General features: G+C 43.1%; 1 protein-coding gene across 7 annotated transcripts; it reads right to left on the bottom strand.

Moving 5' to 3' along the window:
• Nucleotides 1–493: 493 nt before the first annotated feature.
• On the bottom strand, nucleotides 494–24,510 carry GCT (RNA polymerase II transcription mediator). Of its 7 annotated transcripts, none has more exons than XM_086500871.1 (22): nucleotides 24,238–24,510; nucleotides 10,451–10,581; nucleotides 9,915–9,982; nucleotides 9,645–9,751; nucleotides 9,465–9,551; nucleotides 8,939–9,026; nucleotides 8,770–8,853; nucleotides 8,612–8,689; nucleotides 8,439–8,527; nucleotides 8,131–8,209; nucleotides 7,222–7,524; nucleotides 7,069–7,137; nucleotides 6,712–6,988; nucleotides 6,497–6,569; nucleotides 6,219–6,385; nucleotides 4,720–6,108; nucleotides 4,174–4,631; nucleotides 4,013–4,100; nucleotides 3,860–3,938; nucleotides 3,385–3,686; nucleotides 2,139–3,201; nucleotides 494–2,054 (listed from the first exon to the last, which is right to left on the bottom strand). In XM_086500871.1, the coding sequence occupies exons 2-22, from the start codon at nucleotides 10,472–10,474 to the stop codon at nucleotides 982–984; spliced, it is 6,045 nt and encodes a 2,014-aa protein (XP_086356997.1). In that variant the 5' UTR covers nucleotides 10,475–10,581; nucleotides 24,238–24,510; the 3' UTR covers nucleotides 494–981. The 7 variants fall into 7 exon arrangements, with proteins under 7 accessions (XP_086356997.1, XP_086356998.1, XP_086356993.1 ...); XM_086500872.1 differs by having other exon boundaries at nucleotides 6,497–6,566; nucleotides 24,238–24,509; XM_086500867.1 differs by having other exon boundaries at nucleotides 6,219–6,569.
• Nucleotides 24,511–26,538: the final 2,028 nt, after the last annotated feature.

Below are 26,538 nucleotides of genomic sequence, written 5' to 3'. Positions count from 1 at the left end.
TATATTATTGAATAATCAAGTTGTGGGCTTGCAAAACATGATAAGTGACTGTAGTTCATAAGCGTTCTTGCACCCCTTGCTACTGTTTGCTAATACTCTCAAAAGGTCCTCTTTTGGTGGGACTTGCTCCTCTTCTAAGGTGTCTGTCATGGTATTGGCTTCCTGAACAGAAGGGTCTGCATTTATGCAGTAGAAAAGCAGTAAGGCAGCCAGCTTGACAGGTCCACACACACGGAGTTGAAGAAACCATCCTTTTGGCAACAAACTAATTAGTGATAATGGAAAAAACTTTTCAAACAATCACCCCAGAAGCACTGACACCAAGTAACTTGAAAAAGGGGTCAATGCTCCTTCAAACTTCAAACAGGTTTGAATTTTGACAGGCACCATTGCCTTACAAATTTAAAAGATATGGCTCACATTTTTACCCGTACAAAACACACAAAATAACCTAGTGCAGAAAATATCGACGAAGCCCTCAAAAACAGCCAGCTTACAAGATACAATGGCACCAAATGCCCCTTTCAATATTCTGTTCAAAAATATAATTTCCAGAAGACTACCCAATGATCCAATGGCACAAGGAATGAGACAGAAAAACGCAAAAAAAAAAAAAAAACCATACATTTCTTTTACAGGTGTATCCAATTCATTGGATAACACTTCTGATGTACACCATGTGACTTCCACATCATAAGAGCCACGATAGGGTAAAATTTATACAACATGCTGGCCTAGGTGTTTGGAATCTGTCATCACCAATCTCCGTAAAACCCTTACCTTGCAAACGCAACTAAAAGGGAGTGCAAGCCCATGGCTCCTTGCTTGCTATTCAGGAACCTGTAACTCTCTGTAAATAGCCAGTTGGTTTGGTACAAATGTATGGTTAATGTGATACTAAGGTACAAATATAAGCCCAGCTTCCACAAAAAACTAGGTGGTGCCACCCATCCTTCTGGTGTTCTTCTTCACTTGTGAGAGTCACAGGTCATGTAATCCACTAGATTCATTCACAGCATATTGCAACAATCTTCGCAATCTCTGCACAATGTCGCAGTGAAAAGGTAATGCAGACCGCCTGAAGGGAAGTGTTGGGCTCACTGATAGCCATGACAATGCTTGAAGCTCTGCTGCTACTGCTTCAACCACTATATGAGCTGCTTCTACACTATAATCACTGCCGCCATCACTAGACATTGGCTTTGGAAGTTTTGCCTTCAGCAGTGCATCATTTCCCAACGAAGCACTCTGCCCCACAGCTTGTGGATTGGGACCCACAAAACTGCTCATATGTCCCACTAACCCTATGTACAAATTCGAGGGCCATTCTTCCGCTGACTTTTTTAGTTCATTTCTCATAGATGGAACTGCCCTCGAGACAACAAATGCCGATGCAATGGTCGCAGCATATCCGCTTTTACGCACTACTTGTTCTGCAACAGAGAACTCAGAGCCCTTGCACACAGGTAATTGCAATGGCACGCTGGGCAAGAACCGTAGCCCATGCGCTGGCACAAACATATAAGAAGCTGTAGCTGTTCCAAGCGTCTTTACCAATCCAACTCCAGTTCCAAGAGCCGTAAGAACGCTTGTACTACTGGAGTTCAACCAGTTCGAAGAAACAGAATTTGGAGGACCTATGCCAGCAGGAGATTGTGATCCAACATCATGCAGCCCCACAATTTGCAAAGTGTGATCAAGCATGCAATTGACAAAGCTTATACTATGAATGAGATGAAAGGCTCCCCTGCATGCATCAACTTGTCCATGACCGATTCCACTTCCAGCTTGTTTCCTCATAGAACTTCCGCCCATCTCAGTCTTGACAAAATTTGCCGGTTTGCTCCGAGACAGGAAAAGCGAAGATGGTCCTGGAGATGAAGGCATTCCACCTCCCAGAGCCATGGCTCTCTCTGCCAAAGTACTTACATCTTGGGCATGAAGAGAGCTACTGTTTCCCGTGACAGTATTGTTGTCAGATTGCTGCTGCCAGATTTGAACAGGCCACTTTCTGACTTCAGCTCCTCCAACTGTGAATACAGCCTTTTGCCATTCTGGAAACACTCACCATATCATCTTCTTCATTTAATTCAAAAGTGTTAAATAAGCAGCTAACAAATAGACTTAAAAATGAATACCTTGGCACTCCAGCTCAAAAAAAGCACCAATACGAGTGATAACTAGGGCACGTGGCTTTGAACCTGTTCCATTAGCCATCCAGAGCAACTGGCAACCATGCGTGAGAACTTGAACAAAAAGGTTGTGCAATGTCTTCGAATCCCAGCGTCCGCTAGCTCCAGCGGGAAAAAGATGCACATCCAAGAGCTCCCCCCTAGCATCTGTCCATATGGAAACTAACCACTGCCAGTCCTCTGTCCAACCATAAGAGCAGTGAAAATTTGCTGGCTTTTGGTCTCCCCCACTCGTAACATCATAATCCGCACTACTGTCAGCAATTGTACCATGCATGGCCTCCGCTGCACCCACAAGCACATTTCCTGAAGCATCATCCAATCCAGAAGAGCGGGATGCAGAAACTCCCACACCATGATCTAATGTGCCAGCCTCTGCTAAGATAAACAGAGGCTCAAAAAGATACTTGAAACTGTCATGAAGCTGATGCCCATGATTAACCATACTATTCTCATTCGAGACTCCTTGCTGTTGCCATGAGTTTTCCCAGTTATTGGAACGAAAGGAACTAGAATCAAGAAGTGACTCGTGTCCCGTTAAGGCTGCACCAGCTACAGTACTTCTAACCATGCCACAATCCTTCCACATGCCCGAAATTGCAGAACTACTTTGCAAAGCTAAGGGGCGACCTCTACTTGGTTGAGCCCCATGTACAATAAAATCATTACTACTATATGAGCGAGGTATGCGTCGTATCTTATTATAAACGCCAAAAGCAACTTCTTTTAGAGAATCTGTATTGACTGAAACTGGACTACTTGGCTTTAAAATACTTTCAGCCGTTAACACTTGCAAAACAAGTTTTGAAGTTGAAAAGCCGACTATCCCTTGTCTGGTGACACCTGCAGAATCATCCATATAAGATGATCCTAGAGAAGTGCGGTTCGATGTATTTGCCTTCCGCTGTTTGTCATACATTACAGCATTATGGCCAATACTTTGGCAAGCCACAAGCATAGTTTGCAGTACTGTGTTTGGATCAGACGATGGACAGATAACATAATATGCCTGGTTACGCAATACAGCAGTTAGTGCCAGAATATTCGACGCTTACAGACAGGCACGTGAATGCATCAGAAGCATTTAAGGTCCATGCCATGCACATGCGTCGACACACTTGCAGAAAATAAGCATCGTATGTGCCAGTTCAACAGAAGCATATTACAACTAGTACAAGAACTGCTGACTTACGAGGCAAGGACCATTCTCGTGTTCTCGTTGAGCAGTATTACTGGCTGACACTGGAAGTGTTTTACAGGCTTTAGAAAGTGCTTTTAGGAATTCGTGTGGATTCCAAACTTTATCAAAACTTGTTACATAATTATTCAAAGCACACGCAGATTCCAAGGGTCCCTGCTGCTGTGATGCTTGTAGAGGATAGTCCATGGCCAAAAAACCAGAAAAGGTATTTTTTCCAATTGTTGGAAGGAGGTGGTTTTGTCCAAACATCATGTTACCTGCCACATGACTGCCTAGCATGCACGCTTCATATACTGCCAACAAGAAAATGTCACACAACAAAACCACAATTACCGGCTGGCTTCGCTCATAAAACAAACTGAAAATCTTCTTTTAGAACCCAGGTGCTTCCACAAATCAGCATAAAAAGTGTTCTTTCAATGTTGTCAATGGCACAGCTTAAGACAGAATAACCAAAAAATCTTACCGCAGCTTAATTGCCGAATGTATTCCGCAGTAGCTGAAAGTAGTGAGTCTATTTTAGGACATACCACATAGTAGATAACCTACAGGGCAACACACAGTTAAGCCTTCCTACCATAAAGAAGCTCAAGAAGACTCATTTGAGACCAATCCTTACTGGCTTGGCTGTTGCATAAGGCTCAAGTGGGGCCTTTTCCCAAAGATGGAGTGTGCTAGATGATATTTTTAACCAGTCATCCTGATATCTGTGACAATATGACACAGTAAGCCAAATTATACATTTCCAAACACAATTCAAAAGGGTGGAATCTGGCATACCCAACTAGCAGAGACGGCATGGGAAGTGCCATGACTGTTAGTCCACCTCGGCCATTGCTCAGTTGCGCATCAGTTTCTATTGAACCAGTTTCCTGACCACATCGCCTGGTGCAACCGTCATCAGACAGAGATGAGCCTTCCATCGCCCAGCTACTATTACTACGATGTGTATCACAGGGCTGATTCTCAATATCATGTGAAGATGCTTTTAAACCTGCAGGCCCCGTGGTGCACTGCGGAGGAGTAATAGGCTCACCAATACCAGCTAAGACAGTGCTCGCAATTTCCTTTGAATCACTTAGAGCGCTATCTGTACCATACGTGTCACTTACAAAGGCCCGCCCCTTCAACCATTCACCCAAACTTAGTGGTCCATCCAAAAGGGAATCCCCAAAGGCAGTGGCCATTGCAATTCGCATGTCAGACTGTAAAATTGTGGCCACTGATCTTGCTGAAATCTGCAACTCATTCAGAGAGAACTCTTATCGTGCAAATAAAACTAAGAATCCTCATCTACTAGAGAGCAAGAAAGCAACATGGTCCTACCTCACTCGTCAATGGGTCCAAAAGTTCAACACCAGCATTGTCAAGAAAATGGGAAGCACAGAGTGTGCCCCCACATCCTGCATGAATTCCACAAGGTCCACACACAGACTTGAGCCTTTCCTGTTCCTGGGATGACAACCATGCAAACGGACCCTCCCCGCAGTCACCATCAAGAGAAACATCAAATAATACTGAGCCCTGTTGAATCAATAGTGGAAGAGTATCAAGAAGCTCTTGCCAATGGTTTGTCTTTGTAATTGATGACGAGGTTTCAAAACTTACTCCAGCTCCAGAATCTAGTGATGTTACTACGGAGCTGGTCTGAGTATTTTCATTCCACGATGAGGAGTTGGCTGCCCTTTGCGGTTTAGGTGTGCCTACTGGACGCCATACACCAACTTGAGACACACGTGGCCCATCATGAACCTCTTCGTCCATATCGCCGGCAATACGTGAGGGAATGCGGTCCTTTTTCTTCTTTTCTTGTTGGATTCCCACACCCACTTTCACAGCAAAAGGACTTGAATCCATAGTAGTGAGTGAATCCAAAGGCAGCTCGTTTGAATTTCCAAAAGAAATCTGTGTCGACCGAATGTTCTTAACAAGGTGTGCATCCCTCACTTGTAGAGCAGTTAACTGCAGGAGTATGCAATTTATCTCTGTTGCAAGCAACGTAGTTGAGAACCGCCTTGATACAACTTGATTAGCACCTAACTCCATCCAGGCAGATTCTTTCATAGGACCCTTTTTCCCCAATAGAGACAATTTCTCAGTGGGAACTTTTTCCATCATATCAGGTAAGTTGGGGTAAGACTTTTCCTTCAACAGCTTAGACTGCGTGCCAGCATTCTTCAACCTTTTTCCATTAAACACAGCTCTATCAGAAACCATCTCATAATGCTCCCTTTTTCGCTCCTGAACTTGCAATGTTGGAGAAGGAGGTGGAGTAGCACCATAAACATAGCACTCAGAACCCCTTGCAACATCCAATTGAGCTTTTCTCGCTCCAGGAATATATGGAGACTTGAATGCAGTTTGGTGAGAGAAATCCCTTCCACCTGGCAAAGACACAGGCTCATATCCTGGTGCAAGAAGTAGTACCGCCTCCTCCTTCGGTAAAGTATTCAGCATTAAAATCTGATTGTTTGGTGCCACATCAGGACTTTTCAAACTTTCGGGCAACTCCTGAGAGCCGGAAATGCATCCTGCTGCCTTCACCTCCTTTACTAGAGCTGGCTCAGGGTCAAGTCCCTCCAAGACAGGTATGTCTAAGATGGGTAACAGCATAGGATCTGTGTAGTCAAGACAACCATTTCCAGGAGAACCCATACCATCCAAGCAATCGGTCAAAGGGAACATCATAGCCTGAGACTCTGCTGTACCTGGAGGCTGTCACAAAACAAAAGAAGACAAGTATAGACAAAAATGTCATACAAAAACTATCAAACAAGTTAACAAAACAAGATGAAAGTGAAATGAGGCTCAAGTAAGGTTGGTACCTCTCCAAAGCCTAGTCCATCGTCTTCAAAAAAGTCACCAAAATCTCCAAATTCTGCAAGAATATCAGCATCATTCTCAATCCCTACATTGAGACCTCTATCGTCTTCTGGCCAGCAATTCCATGGGGTTCCTACCTGGCTACTTGCAGCTTTTGGGGTACCCAAACCTACATTTGGAGATAAAACCATCCCTTGAACACCCACATCAGACCTATTTTGAAGAGACCTGTAGCCCTCATTGGAAATTTCTCCACCTGAGCTGGAGGATCTCTTCATACCTTTCAATGCAGATGCCTCACCCTGGGCTGTTCCTCCAGACTGCCCCCACTTGACTAGAGCAGCAACATCCTGCTTTTAAGAACAACATTGAACAAGCTAAACACCCTCATCACCAACTCTAGCGTAAACCCTCAGCTTTTCTAAGTTCTTATGAAAAGTTACTCTTAACATTTGAGGTAACTTTAACAAAAATTACTTTTGAATGTGTTAATACCTCAAACCCCTTCATTTCCATGTCTAGATGTGATCTAGAAGATCCATGCATCTGTTTTCCTTTTACCACTAGAGACTCTGCATCAGCTTCCAATTCTCCAGGAGGTGCTCCAGCTTCACCATCAGAGTCACTTGTGCTGCTACTGTGGCTGCTACTGTCCTCTACACTACTTGCTCCGCTGCTACTAGAAGTGCTGCTACTGCTCTTGCTGCTGGGGCTCCTTACCCCATGTAGTGTCTTCACGTTTGCAAGTAGGCTCTTTTCATTCAGTCTACACCTCAAGACAGAAAGAGAAAAACTTTCAAATATGTGACCATTAAGTGGATAAAGAAGACAGCACAAAAATCAGAAAATTACTGTGATTTGGGTCCTGCATGAAGCTCGTCTTCTAGCCATGAGATGCCTACATACTTCTGTAGCCAGCACCTGCATGTGATTGCGAGTTGTAACAGATGAGGTGCGAGTTCTAATTCACTCAAGCATGTTCTCGAGAATTGGGCAATAGAGTACCTTTTTAAGAAAACCTTCGCCGGGACAGCTGGTACAAGTGGAACAATTACAGCTTCAGGAGGGTAAAGCAATATTCTTTGAACTTCATGGCTAGATTTTGCAGCAGTTTTATTCTCTTTTTCTTGAAAAGATTTTCCCATATCCTGTGCTCCATGAAGACTGTTGCCCTTTGGCAGTCTTGACAAAGTTTCAAACGTAAAACTAACCTCAGCATGAAACCCAGACGCTGAGCTTAAACTATGATCATTGGATGAGGCACCTTGAGAAGATTGTTCCAGGTGATCAGTTTCCCCTTTGACTTTACTGCAAGCAACCCAACGTAAAAAAAGATTTCAAGTTAAAACTCTTTTCAAGCAATCTTGCCATTCCTCTAAAGCCACATGAAAATCCTGAATGGGAAAAGGACCACTTCACAACTAAAGGCTGCTTCCTCAGAGACAGAAATACCTCAACACACACATCTTACATGCCCCAATTTCGTTCATTGTGAGATTCAGATAGTGATATGTCTTAACCAGCCAAAGAAGCTTATACCCATGTGAATATAGTCATCATTGTATGTGAGAAAGGATAGGAGCATTGCACTTTCAGGCTTAAATATGCACTAGCATCCCCATCAAATGTCTCTTGGCTACAGATGTGGATATTATAGAAAGCTCTACCTACCAGTAGAATTTGCAGGAATTAAAGCAGGACACGTTAAAGAGGGGAGGGGCAAGTAGACCCTATCTATCAGATAGGGTTGGCAGAAGCTAGAGGAAGACAACACATACACAAAAGACTGGCATAAGGTTTAAGCGGCTATTTCTGGAAAACTTCCCCCAGATGACCAAGAGTTCATGTATTTCAATTCTACGTCCACAACAGTTACAGACTACACTATAACCATCAAAATATTGCAACAATTACCTCTCATGAAGCATCTGAATCACATCACTTGAATAGCAACCAACAAGTTTCCCACTCGACCCATGAGGCGCAACAATCACTATAGCACACGAGAGGAAAAGAGGATAAAAAACGAAGAAATGTAGCATACTGAAAGGACTTGCGATGTAATATTGAATTATGGTAAAGTCTGCAGAGACAATGCTCTCTATATAATGGCCCTTGTGGCACCATCATAGGAAAGCCACTCCAAAGCAATGAACAGAATTGCATTGATCAAGTACAGATGCCATTCCTTTACACTGAGCTAGCTAAGTGCTGACCCTTACCTGACTGCGAGTTCTTCAGTTCTCCATTGCTGTCATGATGCAACCTCAATGCTGCTTGAATATCATCTGCAGAAAATGAACGAACCCTCCTGTCAAGCCCAGCAAATCCTTGTCAAAACATGATGAACACGATGAGCCTACTCAATTGAGAACTCTGTAGCAGGAACACCCACTTGCGTTGAAGCACAAAATGCACAAAGATAGCCTCCTCACTGGCAGTGAATGCCACTTCACATGCTGGCAATGGTCTCCTGTAAGATGGACAAATACCAATCAGGAAATGTCAGGCCATGGATTAAGTCAGACTGCCAATAACTCGCTGATAGCATACCTAAGTTGTGGCTCAGAGGAACCAAAAGCTTTGCACTTCACAAAGACATCCCCAAAACGGATGTAACCTACAGTCCTCAGGCCTCTTTAACCACAAATACAAAGTTATATAAGCGAAAATAGACAATAATGAGCATGACTACTGTTCCGTTAAAAAAAATAGAAGCTACCTTTCCATTCTGTTCAGTAATGCTTGGCATAAAGCATTTGAAACTTCATTGCAGTCTTTTGAGATTATCCAAAGCCCTGAAGCAAGGACTGCAAAATCGAACAAAATAACCATTACTGAACAAGAATAAAAAGACATTACCTATCAAGTAAAGAATAAGCAGACGGCAGCTATTATGGGAGGAGTTATAAGTCATACTGCCACAATTTCAAAGGAAGTTCTTTTTTAATCCATCACTGATATCCTTTCTTTGTAGGGACCCCTCACTGTATGGCACACTCTATCCATCACAGATCAGAGATTAACCTAACTTGTAGATTTAGGACACTTTTATCTCACTTAATTTGTAGTTCACACCTGAAGGTTTTGTCGTAACACTTGATCTTTATGCCTTTTCTGCCTTCTAAGACAGAAACCATAATTTTCTTCTGCCCTACTAGGCAGAATACCCTAGTACTCTGGCTATGCCTAAATCCTCTCTGCTAATTCTTAAGTCTAAATTCCTAAGGAGTAAATTTTTGGGTTACCTTTAAGTCCTACAAGCAAAGATTGTGATGCCGGATTGATAGTTTCAACACGCCCAGGAAGGAAGAGCCACAGTTTGATAAGAGATCCTGAAAGCCAAATCAATGCAGCTTCTCATGAAAATGCTGACAGTATGTAATGTCTAGAATCTACTCTAAAGAGAGCTTGCTAAAACACCTTACCTTCATTTGTCCCTGAAAAGTCACTACATGTCCAAGCACTAAAATAGCCTTCATTCTGAAGCAATGTGTGTGCAACCAGCACTCTATTGGTGACGTGGCCCTCAGACCTGGAAAAGTACTCAAAGCATTCGTAAACACGAGTGTCAAGAGAAACTTCAAATCAGGCATTGAAAACTATTTCATGATTTTAATCATGTTGGTTAAAAAGCCTTCATCTTTGAGCACGGGCACCAAGCTTAAAAGACGACTCCTTAATACTGTTCAACATACCACTTCTCAGGTGGTGTATTATCGCCATCTGCAGATATTAATTGGAACCACGAGATCTGCCTGAATCCCTGCATAATCATGAAGTTTTCTTAGAGTGGTGAAACCCCAAAAAAGAAAGCAAAAAGAATCCAACCCAGTACAGCTAAGGAAAACAGAAACAAAACCTGAGGCATGGGCATTTTCATACTTTCATTTCATTACATTAGAGATACAAACAGATTGAGATAAACTTCTTCATTATATTATGGTTGAGAGCAACCACAGTGTGTACCCATATCTACGTGCACTAGTGCAAACAAATTGGGATAAACTTCTTCATTAAAATATGGCTGAGAGCAACCCCAGTGTGTACTTGGACCAAGTGCACTAGTGTGTGAGTATCAGTGCAGCAATCTTGAAAAAAGCATTTTATTTGAAATTTCAGAAAAATACACTACTCAACAGAGCCTAAATAAAGAGATATGCTTGGGAGTTTAAGGGAAAAAAGAAAGTGAAATTCTCATAAACATCAATGAGCACACTATGTTGCATCATACCAGTCTATAGACGTTGGTCAGCATATCAATCTACAACCACTGGATCAGGTGTTTCAGCATCACGCCAGCGAAGCTCGAGGCAATCTTGAAGTTGATTATTACCAAATACACTCTTTCCATTAGTGTAAGAACTGCAAAAACAGATATACCGAGTCAAAGTTGTACCTTGAAGTTTTCCAGTCTATATGAAACACCTGTTTTTATGCAGTGCAACCTTCTGATCCACAATACAGTACGATGTAATGATGATGTGTGAAAATCACAAATTTAGAGCTTTATAGATGAAAGCATCAAGAAGGGTGAAATTATCAAACCTGTTCCACTAAATCTGATATTTTATATCTTGCAGTCCCTGTGTAATTGAATATAATGAAAAGCAGGCAATCTCACGCAGCACCTCGTGCACAAACTATGTTTCACTAAAAGGACTGGTTGTGAGTTTTTGTCGATTTCCCAACAAGTTAAACGCACAAACAGAGAACCCTCAATGAGAATTTTTTGAGCACTTAACAGATATTGTCACAATAAAATGTCCTTTTATTTGTTAGTTTGTCATGTATATGCATAACCTTCCCCACAAGGTTCATTATAGAGGAGGAGATTGAGGCCATGATGCAGAGGCCCATGTGATGGTGCCCATAGTGGATCAGGCTTTGGGCATTTTTCTACCCATAGGCTCTTTCTTCTTACTTGGTTGATCACTTTTCAGTACTTGTTACATTATCTTTTGTACTAGACACTTTGCCACGAGACGGGCACCACGTGCCAATAGAAAAGAACAGACTGAACAGACTTTTGGCACTTCAATCACAACTAAACTGAAAAGGGGAGAGAGTGTTGCCAAATTGGCTTTATCTGACAGAAAAATAATTCTAAATGAATTATTGGATTTATAAGTGAGAGGGTTTTCTCGCTTGGAACACCAAGGAAAAATAATTCTAAATGAATTATTGGAATTTTAAGTGAGAGGGTTTTTCTCACTGGAGACATCCGAGTACAAAATATTCCTAGTGCGTCATTCAGAGTAATGACGGGAGCACTATGAAAGGGAATATCTGTAAGGCCACCAGGAACGGGTACTTCTGATGCGTCACATCGGATGGGTGACAGGGAGCATCGGAAAGAAGTATCCGACCATCCGGGAACGGACATCTCTGATGTGTCATAGCATGGGTGACATAGAGCATCGTGAAGGAGATTGTACCGTAAGTTCGGTAGGAAAGGACTAGGTGATGGGTATTCCTGATGCGTCACAAGGTGGGTGACGGGTGCATCGGAAAGGAAATATCCATAGTCGGGAGGAAATTCCGAACTGTGTTAGAATTGTGCACAAGGAAAAGCAAGCACTTGAATGAAGATGGGTTCAAAGGAAAATTTGAGAAAAAACAGATGCTTTCTAAGAAAGCGGGATTGCTTTTCGGGAAAGCAGATGCTTTCCCGCGAGGAAGTCTATGTCTGCATTGCAACTGTGCATGTGATTGCATCCGGGGACGCCTGGGAAGTGCTGTGAAAGCATTGTTTTTAACTTATAAGGTTTTATTGAGTTTTTGGGCAGGTTCAGACTATTTTTAAAATATAACGGCCGCCCACTTAATAAGTAGGCAGCCATCTGATAAATAAGGCAACAGATCAGCCAACGTTTTCTCTCTTTTTCTGGCAGAACGGGGAAAAAAAAAATGAAAAAAAAAAAAAAAAAAAACCCGGCCGCGATCTCTACGCGAGCAGCTATTCGTGCCCGTGGCTAGGAGCTATAAAAGCATCACATGCCCTTACTCAGAGGGAGGACCAATCTTTGCAAGGAGGAGATGCTACTGCAGATTTCAGCCATAAAGAAGACGTTGCCAGTGATGCCCATGGCTGCCCCAAGTGTACCAGATGTCGCCAAGACCCAGTGCGCGAGTTCCCTCGCGAAGAAGTGCCTACGAAGCATGTTTCCATCGCGACAAGTTGCTGTTTTTCTCTGTTTTCAGCCCATAAACGTCGTAGACGGGGCTGATTGACGAGAAGGAACCCGAGAACACACCTCTTTTGTGTGTAGGATTGGAAGAGAGGATTTTTCTATGTAAAGATCTCTTCCGGGGAATTGCTTTTCGAGAACGGAGTTACGTTTCGAGCGTCGAGACTTTGAAGGTAACGTTTTTCATGTTATGATCTTTGAGTATTTGATTGCAGGTGTACTTCCTCTTCGTGAGGGAGTAGGAGCAGAGGAAGGCATGAGCCTCTGCAGGAGAAAAGCGCTCTGAGGAACTAGAGCCAGATCAGCCCAAGGGTTTTGTACCCGAGTTTGGGAAGAAGATCCACGGATCGGAGAGAGGTAGTCTCTCAAGTTGCGATCCGGAAGTTGGGATTCCCAAGTAAGGACTTCGTGTCCGGGAAAGCAGAGTTGTTCTGCGGGAAGAGGACTCTGGAAAGAGAGTTAGAAAGAGTTGCAGGGATGTCATGCCCTGAGTCTGGAAGGTGAGATCCAGAGGCGAGAACCTTGGTTCTCAAGGATTTGGAATAAGGAACGGAAGTTCCTTGGAATAGGGTTTTGCTCTAGGAATCGGAAGCTGAGGCTTCCGAGAACCATCAAGTCTTATTCTAGAACGAACGTGGTAATACGTTCGGTTCAAGTGCTTGTATAGACTTCTCCTCAGTAATAAAGATACTATTACGGGGGGGGACCAGCCCATCTTCTGGTCCCCAGTACTGTGTCGATCTTCTCACTCTCTATCTCTCTCTCTATTTATTTCTCTCTATATCCTCTGGCTTCAATAATAAGTGATAAATCCTATTTATCCGGCGTACTTGTGGGGGATTAGCAATTAGCTTATCCGGTTCCTATTTAGAAGGCTCTTGCCTTGGCAAACGCGCATAAAACCCACAAAGCTGTACATGATTATCTGAGAAGCCCAACTAGTGGGACATTACCATATGTGCAAAGGAGAGAGAGAGAGATGCACGAGAGCAAATCATCGCGCTACATGAGACAAAGGAGAAGGCAAGCTTTTAATTAAAGCTGTGAACCTGCACCCACTACTCACACACACACTATAGATGCACATCAACTCAAAAATCAGCCTCCACTCTCATTTGAGCGCCCCCTCTTACTAAGGTGTCCTTCTGGAGCTGTGTGTTGACCTGCGTTGCTCTCCTACTACCATGTGTCCAATTTGCTCCTTTTGGTTTAATTCCTAGTATCCACCAACTTATAAAGTTCTAAGTGACTTGCCGAGTGGCCCAAACTCCATTTTGGCGCAAACAGGCTTCCATACTCCTCAGAATTCAGTGCTAACTGGCCCGACTAGTTCCTGATTGGCCAACCTAGATTCCCAATGTGAGAAATCAGTTGGGTCGCAACTGTTTAACACTGGCCATGCAATGCCCACTTGCACCTTTTGAAGGGTTTCAAGGAAAACAAGTAAAAAAATAAATAAATAAAAAATGTAGTACATATTTAAAGAAGGTAACAGGAAAAATACACCTCCTGGTGACAAAACCTGTCCCACAACTAGTATTAACAAGCTCACAAAACAGCAAAGGAATGACCAAATTTGTATGGCCACACTACCACCAAGGAAAAAGAGAACATAGAGATAGGAGAAGTCCACACTCCAGCAAAACCTCCTTTATCTCATGTTATTGTCGGCTAAGCATCTGGCACCACATGCTCCTCCTCTAAACCTCATCCAAGAAAGTCGGATTGTAACAGACTTGGGCACTCCAAGTCGAGAATTTGTCACGACACGAGCGAATCACTTAAAAATACTTCACACTTAAATCACAGTTCAATTGAGTCGACACGGCCCGGCGTAGTTCTGTGCCCACAGAAATTGGCCCCAAAGACTGGCATCCCTTTCGGTATTTATTTGTATATTAATGCTTGAGCAAAGTTACAATGCCCGCGGGTCCCCTCTTTGCTCGTAAGCTCGTCAGCACAACTGAGCCAGAGAGTGCCTTTGGGTCTTATTTAAAGGCCCTTGGCCATGGAAAAGAAGTTACATAAAAAGCTTCAACTCAAAAGCTTCAAGCCCCAAAAGCTAGCAACGTAAAACGCGGAACTCGGTATGTTGTGCCACGTCAGCAAGGTCAGCGCAATTCGCGGAAGTCTATACACTGTGCCACATCAACATGCCAACACAAATTGCGGCGTTCGTACAACTGTCCGCCAGCCTTCTTTTTATTTGCCTAATGTCCCTAGCGCCCCATCGGACGGGACCCTATAAGTTGAAACAACTTATAACTCTTGGTTGGGCGTGCCACGTCACAATTTTGTGACATAACCCCCCTCTTGAAAGAATTGCAATCGCCCTCGATTATGCCTACAAAAACAGATATAAGCCATAAACCAATTCAGTAGACACTGACTCTAAGTACCAACGCACTAGACGACGCAAATCTAGCACTTGCACAAAGACGACTTAGTCAATGCACATTCATATCATATCCAAATCAAATCACATAAAAATTCCATCCAGATCTAAGACCGTGATTCCAGGCAACGTATTCAGCAATCGCATCTAGATCCACACCGGACCTCACTAATGTCAGATTAACTGATTCTTATTGCGATCATGTCTACAGAATCTCAAGATCGGATTGCTGCAATCATTTCGCCTTTCAATCTTGCACTCAAACAAAATCACATGAGAGAGTACACGTCAATCAGATTCAAGTTCGACAATTCCATCGCCAATTTCCTTATCCATAAAGTCATACAACAGAATACTGTCTAGACATCAGTATCCCTGAAATCCAAAGGAAAATCAGTGACTTTATTCCATTTAGGTAATCTGTGACAAAGGAGCAGAGTGACTCGCCTCTCTTGTAGTCCCGTCTGCACAAAATTCAACCTTGCTGATCTGCGGGATCTCTCGGAATAGATGCATCTAAACCAAAGGCTTCAAGGTAAAGTTCCAATATCTAAGGAGTATCAACTAGGTCCTCCTCCTCCATCTACTTCGCATCCAATGCCGGATAGTTCTTGAATTTCACTAAGAACTGCCGAATCACTTTACCTTTCACTTTCCTTTCCTTATGAGCCAGTATCTGTTCTGGAACAAGTATCTCCTCGCTCTTCCACTTCAGGTTGCTCATCAGGCTCCCTGTCACCTGGCACCTCACCCTTTAAAGGTTTCAAGAGACTCGCATAAAAAGCATTGTGAATCTTCCCAGTGTTTGGCAACTTGAGTATGAAATATACATCATTTATCCTTTCTTGGATCTGGAAAGGGCCATAATACCTCATGTTGAGCTTTGGAAAAAGCGGCTCCTTTCCCTTTCGTTTCCTTAGGCGTGCCTTCTCAAAGCGTAAGAGCACCCGGTCATCTTCCTTCAACTTTGAGTCGCGTCTATGCTTATCTGTTGCCTTCTTATGTCGTGCTTGAGACTTCTCTAGAGACTCGCGAACCTTGGCAAAAGCAGTGTCCAAATCCCACGTGTATTGATCCGCTTCAAAAATCTTGTCTTTGATGCTTAGAAAGGGAGGAACCTTCTTAGCACCTTCCATTACCTCAAATGGCGCCTTCCCTGTCGAAGAGTGAAAACTGTTGTTGTAGGCAAATTCCACCAAAGGCAAGTACTTTTCCCATTGATTCTATTGATACGAAATGTAAGACTTCAATGAATCCAAAACCACTAAATTGGCTATCTCACATTGTCCATCTATCTGTGGGTGGAATGAGGATGAGAACTGCAACCGCGTGCCAATGTTCTCCCAAATTGCCCTCCAAAACAAACTCGTGAATCGAAAAATCTATGTGAGAGACTACCGACTCAAGCATGCCATGTAATCGAAAAATTTGTGAAATGAACAGTCTCGCCAAATGATTAGGCTTGACCGTCTTCTTTACCGGAATAAAGTGAGCTTGCTTGCTAAATCTGTCAATGACTTTCCAAATGCCATCATGCCCACTTTGAGTCTTGGGAAGGCCAAAAATGAAATCCATAGCAATGCTCTCCCAGGAGCGGGAGGGAATAGGTAAAGGCTCTAGTAGTCCTGGTGCCTTATGCCTGTCAAACTTGACCTTTTGGCATACTAAGCAGCTGCGAACAAAGTCGTCCACATCCTTTTTGAGCCTCAGTCAATAGAAGTAACGCTCAACACCCTTCAAGATGGTATCTATGCCACGGTGGCCTAAAACAGTGAAAAGGGTAGACAGTGGCACTCTGTCAAAACCTTTTCCCTCAGCGGCCATGTAGCACACATTGTTTTCCGCATCAAGTAGTCGTCCCGTATAGAATAGCCAGTAATGGTCTCTCCACTCTATATCCGGCTAGAGATGTTTGCAAAGTCAAGATTTATTGCATATTGATCTACCATGTCCTCAAAAATTCAATGATGGATCGCGGAAATAGCCAGAACCAAGGGCTTCCAAGACAACGCATTTGCCACCAAGTTTTTGTCCTTGTACATAGACTATCTGGAAATGAAACTGTGACAAGATGTTAGCCCACCTCATATGCTTTTCCGAGAGCTGCTTCTGCGACAAGAAGTAGCGTAAACTCTGAGATGTTTGCAAAGTCAAGATTTATTGCATATTGATCTACCATGTCCTCAAAAATCCAATGATGGATCGCGGAAATAGCCAGAACCAAGGGCTTCCAAGACAACGCATCTGCCACTAAGTTCTTTTGTCCTTGTACATAGACTATCTAGAAATGAAACTGTGACAAGATGTTAACCCACCTCATCTGCTTTTCCGATATCTGCTTCTGCGACAAGAAGTAACGTAAACTCTGATGATGTAAAGACTGTGAAATCAGCTCCGAGTAAATAGTGTCACCACTATGTAAGAGCATGGATAACTACCAATAGCTCTTTTTATAAATCTGTGCTACCATCTCTGGACGTGAAAACATCTGCTCTCGTAAGCAATGACATGGCCTTCTTGCATCAAAACTACTCCAAGACTACAATAACAAGCATCACAATAAACTTCGAATGGCTTTTGCAAGTCTGGCAACGCCAACACTGGTCCGATAGTCAATCTCTCTTTGAGAGTCTGAAAAGCAGTAATCTCTATCAAGCCCCACGTGAAAGGGACTCCTTTCTGAGTCAATAAATGCAAAGGAGAAGCTATCTCTGCAAATTTTTGAATGAACCATCGATAATAAGAGCACAAGCCCAAAAAGCTTCGAGCTTCATAAACATTCTCTAGGTCGGGCCAATTGCGAATAGTCTCAATTTTGGCCGGGTCCATCTGTACTCCTTCTGTTGAGACGATGTGCCCCAAGAAATGTATCTCGGGCAAGAAAAATTCACTCTTTTTTGCGTTCATAACCAATCTATGCTTCCGCAATGCTTGAAAGACCTGTAGCAAATGATGTTTGTGCTCTGCTTCATACTTGGAGAAAACTATAATGTCGTCAAAGAAAGTGCCCACAAAAGATCGATACTCTTTGAAAATCCTATCCATCATTCGGTTGAAAGTTGTTGAAGCATTCGTAAGTCCAAAAGGCATAACCAAATATTCGTACAAACCAAAGGTTGTCCGGAAAGCTGTCTTATAGACATCCCTTGGAGCAATTCGGATCTAATGATATCCACTTTTCAGATCAATTCTACTAAAACAAGAAGATCTTTGTAGTCTGTCGAGTATATCATCGACCCTTGAAATAGGGAATCTGTTCTTGATGGTGATATTATTGAGAGCTCTATAGTCAATGCACATCCTCCAAGATCCGTCTTTCTTTAATACTAGCAATACTAGAGAACAGAAAGGTGAAGTGCTAGGTTGGATGAGACTCTTTTCTAGAAGTTCTTTTTCTTGGTTCATTATTTCTTCATTTTGGGCTCGGCTATCTCGATAAGGTGGCCGGCTCGGTGGTGTACTTCCAAGAATCAAATCAATCGTATGGTCCTCCGGACGAGGTGGAGGTAGCTCATTTGGTAGGCCTTCAGAGAAACAATCAACCTATGTGTGCTTGTCGTTCCTTTCCAATTCAGACATGTTTGGTCGTTGTTCATCATTCAGTTCTTTCAAGAAGATCGAGTAAACAAAAAGACTAGATTTCATTGATTTGGAAATGGCCAAAGCCGATACAACCGGGACCTTCAATTTTACATCAAGTACAATTTCTCCACCCTTTGTACTCTTCAAAGTCGCTTTCTTGGCCCTATAATCGACCACTACACTGTTCTTGTCGAACCAAGGGATTCCTAGGAGAACGTCATACCCTTCCAAAGGCATGATGTAGAAGTCCTCGTGTCCTAAATACCCCTGACAATGCAAACGGGTGTAATGGCAACATCCCGTCTAAGTGCCGCTAGAACAGCTTTTGCCTGTGGTCCCATTCTGTCGCGGAAGATGAGGGCTTCTTGATCTCGTGCTTTTCCCCATGCGCGACAAAGTTCTGTGCTTTCATCCATCTAATCTGGGTCAGTCCCCACACAATCTGGTACCAGTCCTGCTTTCATCTTTCCTTTTCTGCCACGTTCTTCGATTACTCTAAAACTCTCTGGCCTATCTTCTGAGAATGCTACTATGATGCCTATCTTCTGATGGTGCTATGTGCACGATATGCCCTTGTTCGCCACAGTCGAAACACTTTCCTTCTTGAGATATCGGATTTATAATCTTCTGATAAACGACGACTGTATCTTTCATCTCTTGAAACTTCTTTTTCCATCTGTTGTCATTGTTCAAATTTTGTTCGGTCCTTGGCGTCAACTGTTGATCTGTGAGGTAAGTCACGTTACCCGAATGCATAGCAAACCCTTGCTTAGCATGTCCCATCAGTTGTTGGATGGACTCGGATTTCTGTAGTAAATAGTAATCTCGAATCTCCTTAGGGAGTCCACAGCAAAACCGCTCAATTTGCTGCTTAAAACTGATCTTTTTGAAGAAAGAGGTAGGTAGAAAAGCATCCCAAAACCTTTCGCAGAATGAATCTAAAGTGTCTCCCTTAGTCATCCGAAGATGATTCCAAGTTGTAATCACATCGTTCTCGTAGTCTTGAGTGACCCAAGAGGAAATAAAAAGTCGCTTGGATTTAAGCCACTTGGTCGGCGCTTCTTTCATAAGAGAAGAGTGGACCACCATGTCCGAGCATTTCCTTTTATTAGGTAAGATGGCGCCCTTCTAACCTTTGAGTGCTCTGAGTAGCGCCCTCCAGAAAAGGCTATGTCAAACTGTTGAATGAAGGCAAGGGCTTTGTGGGCATCTCGAAACCTTGAAAAGGTATCAAATTTGCCTGCTTGTCCACCTTCCTTGAATTCTTTGGTCTTCTTATTCTTGTCTTCGAGAAAGTCATATGGATTTGCTCTGTAAAAATGCTCTCTCTTCGAATAAAACATCTGGCCCTCGGGGTCTGAACTCTGAGAAGAGGATGAGTTCTCGTCAAAACTATTAGGTTCTTTCCCAATCTCTGGTTCTTTCGTTGTTTCTTGCCCTTTTTGTCCTCATTACTCGAATCAGAAGAGAGTTATCCGACTGTCAGAAGAAGATGAGGACGAGCTGGACAATCCCTCGAAGCGTACATGCTTCTTCTGTTTTCATGCATTCGCAAAAGAAGATTGACGGGCCCAAATAACCAAGGTAGTCAGTTCCCTTGTTGCGCTTCTTCGATTGCTTCTTCGCCCCCAAAAGTTGGTTGACTCGTCTTTCAACAACATCATAAAGTTCATCTTCAGTAAACATCCGTGGAACAGGAGGTTTCTTGAGGGCTTACTTTAGCAGGGAATCGATGGCTTTCTACCATCGGGTATGCACTTCATCGATCAAGTGCCGGGTCAAAAATTTGGCATACTGAGGATTCTTTGAAAATTGGAGCATCTGCTTTGCGCAATCATCAACCTGCTATTGACGCTGCATCTCATTAATACCATTTGAATTTTACGTGCTACCTCCCATTCTAGAATTGTCGAGAGGATTGGTTTGATTCTTGCGAGACTTGAATCCATGTGTGTCGCAAGAAAAGGGATCCAATTTCTCGGTAGTAGAGAAAACAGTTGAGCTCTGATACCACTGTAACAGACTTGGGCACCCAATTTGAGAATCTTTCACGATAGACAAGCGAATCACTTAAAATTACTTCACACTTAAATCACAGTTCAATTGAGTCGAGACGGTTTGGCGTAGTTACGTGCCCAGATAGATTGGCCCCAAAGACTAGCGCCCCTTTCAGTATTATTTTATATTATTGCTTGAGCAAACTTACAATGCCTAAGGGTCCTCTCTGCTCGTAAGCTCGTCAGCACAACTAAGCCAAAGAGTGGGCCTTGGGTCTTATTTAAAAGCCCTTGGCCATGGAAAAACAATTTCATGAAAAGCTTCGACTCAAAAGCTTCAAGCCCCAAAAGCTGGTAGCGTGAAACTCGAAATTCCGTACGTTGTGTCAGCCAATGCAATTCACTGAAGTCTGTACGTTGTGCCACGTCAGCATGCCAACGCAAATTGCAACGTCCGTACAGTTGCCCGCCAGCCTTGTTTTTATTTGCTTAACGTCCCTAGGGCCCCATCAGACGAGACCCTATAAGTTGGAACAACTTATAACTCCTGGTTCGGCATGCCACGTCATAATTTTGTGACAGAGCCTCTTTGGATAGCATCTTGGATGTCACGTGCGCACTACAGTTGCACCACATGGACAAGCTTTTGCTACAGCATAGCGTCAATCCTAGTTAGCATGGGACCTAGCCTAGCACTTTGTGAGCCTCTAGCAGGACGTGCATGCCCAAGCAGGTCATAGTTGCATAACCCTCTCTTGTAGAGTACAATCAGTTCAGCATCTAGGCATGGGAATAGTCACGTAAGTCACTTCATCATTATAGGCATTATTTTATCAGGCTTGTGGGGTAAAAGAAGACACTGCTCGAACCAGCATGAATCTACTATATAAATGACCCTGGGGTCACCTCCCATGGCAAGAAAAAGTACCCTCAGTACCTGCAGTACAAAAGGACCCGTAGCATCGTCAACGTTTTCAACCTCAAGCACCAAGCCTCTAAATGCGCTTTTCCATCAAAAACTCATCCCCAGCACTTCCAGATCCATAACGATTTCAACACCAGTAGATCACCGTTTTCAGCCAGTACCATTAGCGTTTCTAGCATCAGCATCAACATCAACAGATTTCAGCATCCTTCATCAGAGTTTTTCAGAGATAGCAGATTTCAGCCCTTATCGCCAACCAGTTGCAAATTCTAGTCAGAGTTCCCTAGCGTTTTTAGCATCCAGTCCTTAGCCTCGCAATACCAAGTATCTACAGCAAAACCCCTCAGCATCTCAGCAGTACCAAGCACCTCTAGCAAGAGCCCATCAGCATTTCATCATCTTGAACCATTGTATGTGCATTGTTATCTGCGCGGAAGCGCATTCCTCCGTCCTTTTTGGCGAGAAGAACCGGAGCACCCCACGGAGACTTACTAGGTTCAATAAAACCCTTCACAAAATAGGCTTGAAGCTACCTAGCTATCTCGTCCTCCTCTTTCAGGCTAAACCTATACGGTTGCCGAAAGACGGGATGGCTACCGAGCAAAAGCTCTATCTTGTGATCAAGATCAAGTCCACTAGATGGTGGAAGCCCATCTAGTAAATCTGGTGAAAACATATCCGTAAATTCAGCCAAAACGGAATCCAGATAACGCTTAACGGTCCATGATCAGACGGAGACTCACAAGCTTCTGATGCAGTAACATCACTTTTTGAAAGAAGAGAAAGACAATGAGATGGAAAATGAACAACATAATTTTTAATCCAACAAACTATAAGTTGTATCATGAGACAACACATTGAATTCATAGCTAAAGCAGATTTACATCATGGTCGGCAGTCAAGCATCCCTTGACCACATGGTACACAACATCAAGCTCAAAGAAAACTATATGCGACGCATAATCGATAGACAGAGAAGTTGTCTTATCAAAAAACCATGGCATGCCTAAAATAGCATTTACAAGCTAAAGGCCCATTATACAGAAGTCCAAAACTTTGGTAACACTAGATTCAAAGGTCAAGTCATGGCACAACCTCAATCCATTGATCGCTCCTACGTTTTGCATAACGAACCACATACGAATGGTCTACCGATGACGTGTGAAGCTTAAATGCCTGTACCACACGAGAAGAAATGAAATTATGGGTAGAGCCGTTCTCTAATAAGACCGTCACAGTGTGGCCATTGATCTCTCTTTTAACGTGGAGAAGATCATGTAGACCAAACACAGCCTTATTAACGTGACAACCCAGACAGCTACGTGCATTAACATGAAAGATCTCCGAATCAAAACAAGACAAAGTACCTGCAGTGTCGATAACGTTTACAGAAGTACTCCCCGGCGCGGAGGTAGACGACTTCCTCTTTTGCTTAGGACACACCTTGGCCGATCTAATGACAGTCGAAACAACGATTCTTCTTTTGATCCTCCATACGAGATGCCTTTGATTTGCCGTCATTCTTTGATTTGACGACTGACTTGTGGCTGCTTAAGCGTTCAAGCGCTTGAATTTAGACGTGGAGGGACCACGACGAGGAGTCTCCCCATCCGTCGGGCCACCTCCAAAAGCGGCCAAGGTATTATCATAATTCTTGGCCAACTTAAAGATGTCCTCAATAGATGTGATCGGATTGCGTAAGACCTCATTTTAATATGCTGACGGCAACGCCCTATGGGCTTGCATTATTGCTGACCTATGCAATCTGCATGCAATTGCCCTTGGGGCCCCCTGCTTGTGTGGCTATACAACCGGCCCGCATGCAAGCACCCTTGCGCCGTCCGGTACAGACGACCTAAACCGCCCCTCTGCACCTTGACAGCTACAAAGGCCTCTCAAATGTGCATGAGTTGGAGTGATGCTACTATTCTCGGCATCATGTGTCAAGTACACATAAACGACGGTACCAAATGAGACCATCACTAGAACTAAATGGAAGAATCTTGAAATATTAAAGAAGTAGCATTCAATGTGCTAGGGCCTTACCTGGACTTGTTCATTCCACTAGGGAAATCTACTCATTTGGGGTGATCTTGCTACAGCTCCTCACTCGGAAACGACCTACAGACAAGGAAATTTTTGAAGAAACAAATCTAGTAGGCTGGGGTAAGGCAGATTGTCATGAATGAGAGGTGTACCTCTAAGACACTAGATCCATGACTTCTTTAAGCAGATCATGGGGACAATCAATGTGAAATCTTGCAATACTTGCAGATCTCATGTGATCGTCTTTCCAACCGACCGACAAAGCGCCTGGTAGTCTCTATGCTCAAGGGAGTTACTACTACGATGTGATGATCATGGAGGAGGCAACCATGACATCCAGCTTGTCGGTGCTTAAGTGCCAAAAATAAAGGGAGTTACTCAAATAGACATCCAGCTTGTTGGTGCTTAATTGTCAAAAATAAGTGATGCTACTAAAATTGCGGTGGTTGTAAAAACTTAAGCATCAATATTTGGTTCGACAAGCTGTCAGATACGTTTATATGATGCATAATTTGTTATTTCATTTTCAAGCTGATGAGATACATTTATAGGATGCATAATTTGTTATTTGATTTTCAAGCCATCAGCTGGTTAACAAGGTCTACCCATGCAGGCACTTGTAAAATAGAGATCAAAACTCATCACCATTCTTTTGCCAAAGACTTGGCTTTTTAATGAACCCTGGCAGCATAATAAATTATACATGCTTGCAACATGATACCTGATCTAGAACTCCATGAACTCCAATCAAGAACATTAAACAGAGATGAGCCTTTATGATGGTGCGGGCATGTGTGTGTGTGTGTGTGTGTGTGTGTGTGTGTGTGTGTGCGCGCGCATGTGTTAACTAAAGCACCACACACAGCAAAGAGCAGTGCGGCTTACCAACTTGGTGATGATGGAGGTTTTTCACAGGCTGCGCACTTCGCCTCTCTCTCTGTCTGTCTCTCTCTCTCTCTCTCTCTCTGATCCTCACGAGCCCTCGACGCCTACCTACAGCCTGGGTGCCCTCCTCAGATCGAACTCCACCTTTGCATTGCTAGCCCGTAATTTTTCCCTCTTGTTCGTACTCAGCAGCGCGCAGCCGTCGAGTATAATAGCGGGTAGACCGCAAAATGGAGGAAAATTTAACTTTTAGGCAATGAGGGCAGCACGTGGTGCAGAGACCATCCCTAGAAGAAAAATTCGTGTATTTCATTGCAGGCGGTCATACTTCCAGAAAATTCTAACAAAGTACCTGGTTCCTGATGATGGTAGACGTGATAGCAAAAGTGAGTGACGTCAACATGAGGGTAGAAGCTAGGCAAAGTTGCATAAGAGATCGCAATAGGCATGATCGACACGATTATGGAGATCGGGGTAGACAAAATTAGCATGAGAGAAGCTAAGAAAGACCAAGAGGTCATGAGACAAAAAGGATGAATATACAAGGCCACACGGATGCAGTGAATGAAGGACTCACAGAGAGCATGATGATCGTAGGGATAGATACAATGGATATGGTGGTAGTGACGACGATGATGGACACAAACACCTGAGTAAGGAGGGACTGAGAAAATAGAAGCCCTAGCTCTTCAAAAGGGCATCAAAACAAGAAGTTGCGTTGTCTAATGTTTACTGACATAGGGTTTCATGTGACATAGATCATGGCTGTTTTGTGCAGCTTGCGGGCGTTTGTGATCGAAAGGAACGGATTGTGTATGTATTGCAATTAGCATACATATGATTGCTAATACATGAGTAATAGACATGATTGAGGTATGAAAGACAAAGAGACCATCACAAAGAGGATAAAAAACAAGGGATTATAGCCATAGACTCAATTGGTTGAAAGACTCGTAGAGAGCATCATGATCACAGGGATAGATAGAATGGATATGCTGGCATGACGACGATGATAAACGGAGACCAAAGGTGGAGGGATTGGGGTGATAAAGACCCTAGCTCTTTAAAAGGGCATCAATTGTAAGAACTCGAGCTATGTTTATTGTGGTAGGGTTTCACGTGTCATGGATTATGGTTGCTTTGTGTAACTTGTGGGCTTTCAAAGTGATGCAATGACACAATCTGCTTTAGCCAAATAGAGGAGAGAGTTGAGAGAGCAGCAACAAAGGACCATCATGATTACATCCCAAAGGATTTGAATCGTCCTTGGGAAGATCCATGTCATAAACATGAGAGACTTGCTTAGGAACTTTAGGTGCAGAAGTCTACGTATGACATGCCAAGTTTTGGATAAGGGATTAGACAAAGGTACGGTCTTTGGGTTTGTACTTTTAAAGAGTGGAGGTACTTACAAATACTTGAGACATGAGATCATTTGTGACAAGCTTATCACATGCGACTTAAGTTTGTATTTTTGGGAGGATAAAAGGTGCTTCTGATAGGGCCCTCACAAGAGGAAAGGTGGGAAGTCCAAGTGGAGGATGCGACACTCCAAACAAAGCTAGAAATTAGTTCACCATCCAAGCGTCCAAGAGTGGATTGTATGAGCTCATGCAATGATCCATCTCAAGTGTGTAGCTCTAGCATGTGATCCATATCCGCATCATCAAATGCCTAATGTTGGTGGTGATCACATTGCAATGTGTGAAAGTATCGTTGTTAGCTCAAATAAGATGCTCAAGATCATGTTGACTATGTCAACCGAGGTGAAAAAGTGGGAAAGGTATATCCTTATCGCTAAAGAAAAGCTCAAAGCCATGGATCGCCATGATAGGTTTGAATTGATGTCTAAAGACAAGATGAAAAAACTATGTTCCAAATTTGATGCATTGAATGTGAAAGCTCGTATGGGCAAGGAAAACATGATACAGTTTCCAACTTCATACACTCACACACGAACTCAATGGTTCCCAAAAGGGGACATTATGGCTACAAACAAAAGAAAGTTGATGAAGCTTTAATGAAAGCTGCTAGCTTCGAAAAAGATAAAAACGTGCTCTCTGGTGTAATTTTTAAGACTCTTGGAGATCACAATTTTTTTGTCAAAGGTGTTCATAGAGTGTAGTTTGGATAAAAGGTGGTTACCTTTGTTTCCAAAGATAGGGTCCTTCCATTGATGCATGATTGAGCATTTAAAATATGAGCTTCATATCAAGGCGGCAAATGGAGGCTCAATTGAGAAGATATCAAAGGTTGGTCGTCCAAGCAAAGCATCGATCAAGGACAAGAGGCAAAGAAGTT

This window comes from Adiantum capillus-veneris, chromosome 25 (assembly GCF_014529385.1).
Source record: "Adiantum capillus-veneris isolate H3 chromosome 25, ASM1452938v2, whole genome shotgun sequence".
Classification (NCBI taxonomy): domain Eukaryota; kingdom Viridiplantae; phylum Streptophyta; class Polypodiopsida; order Polypodiales; family Pteridaceae; genus Adiantum; species Adiantum capillus-veneris.
The sequence above is the reverse complement of the archived record's forward strand: the minus strand, read 5'-3'. Positions and strand labels throughout refer to the sequence as shown.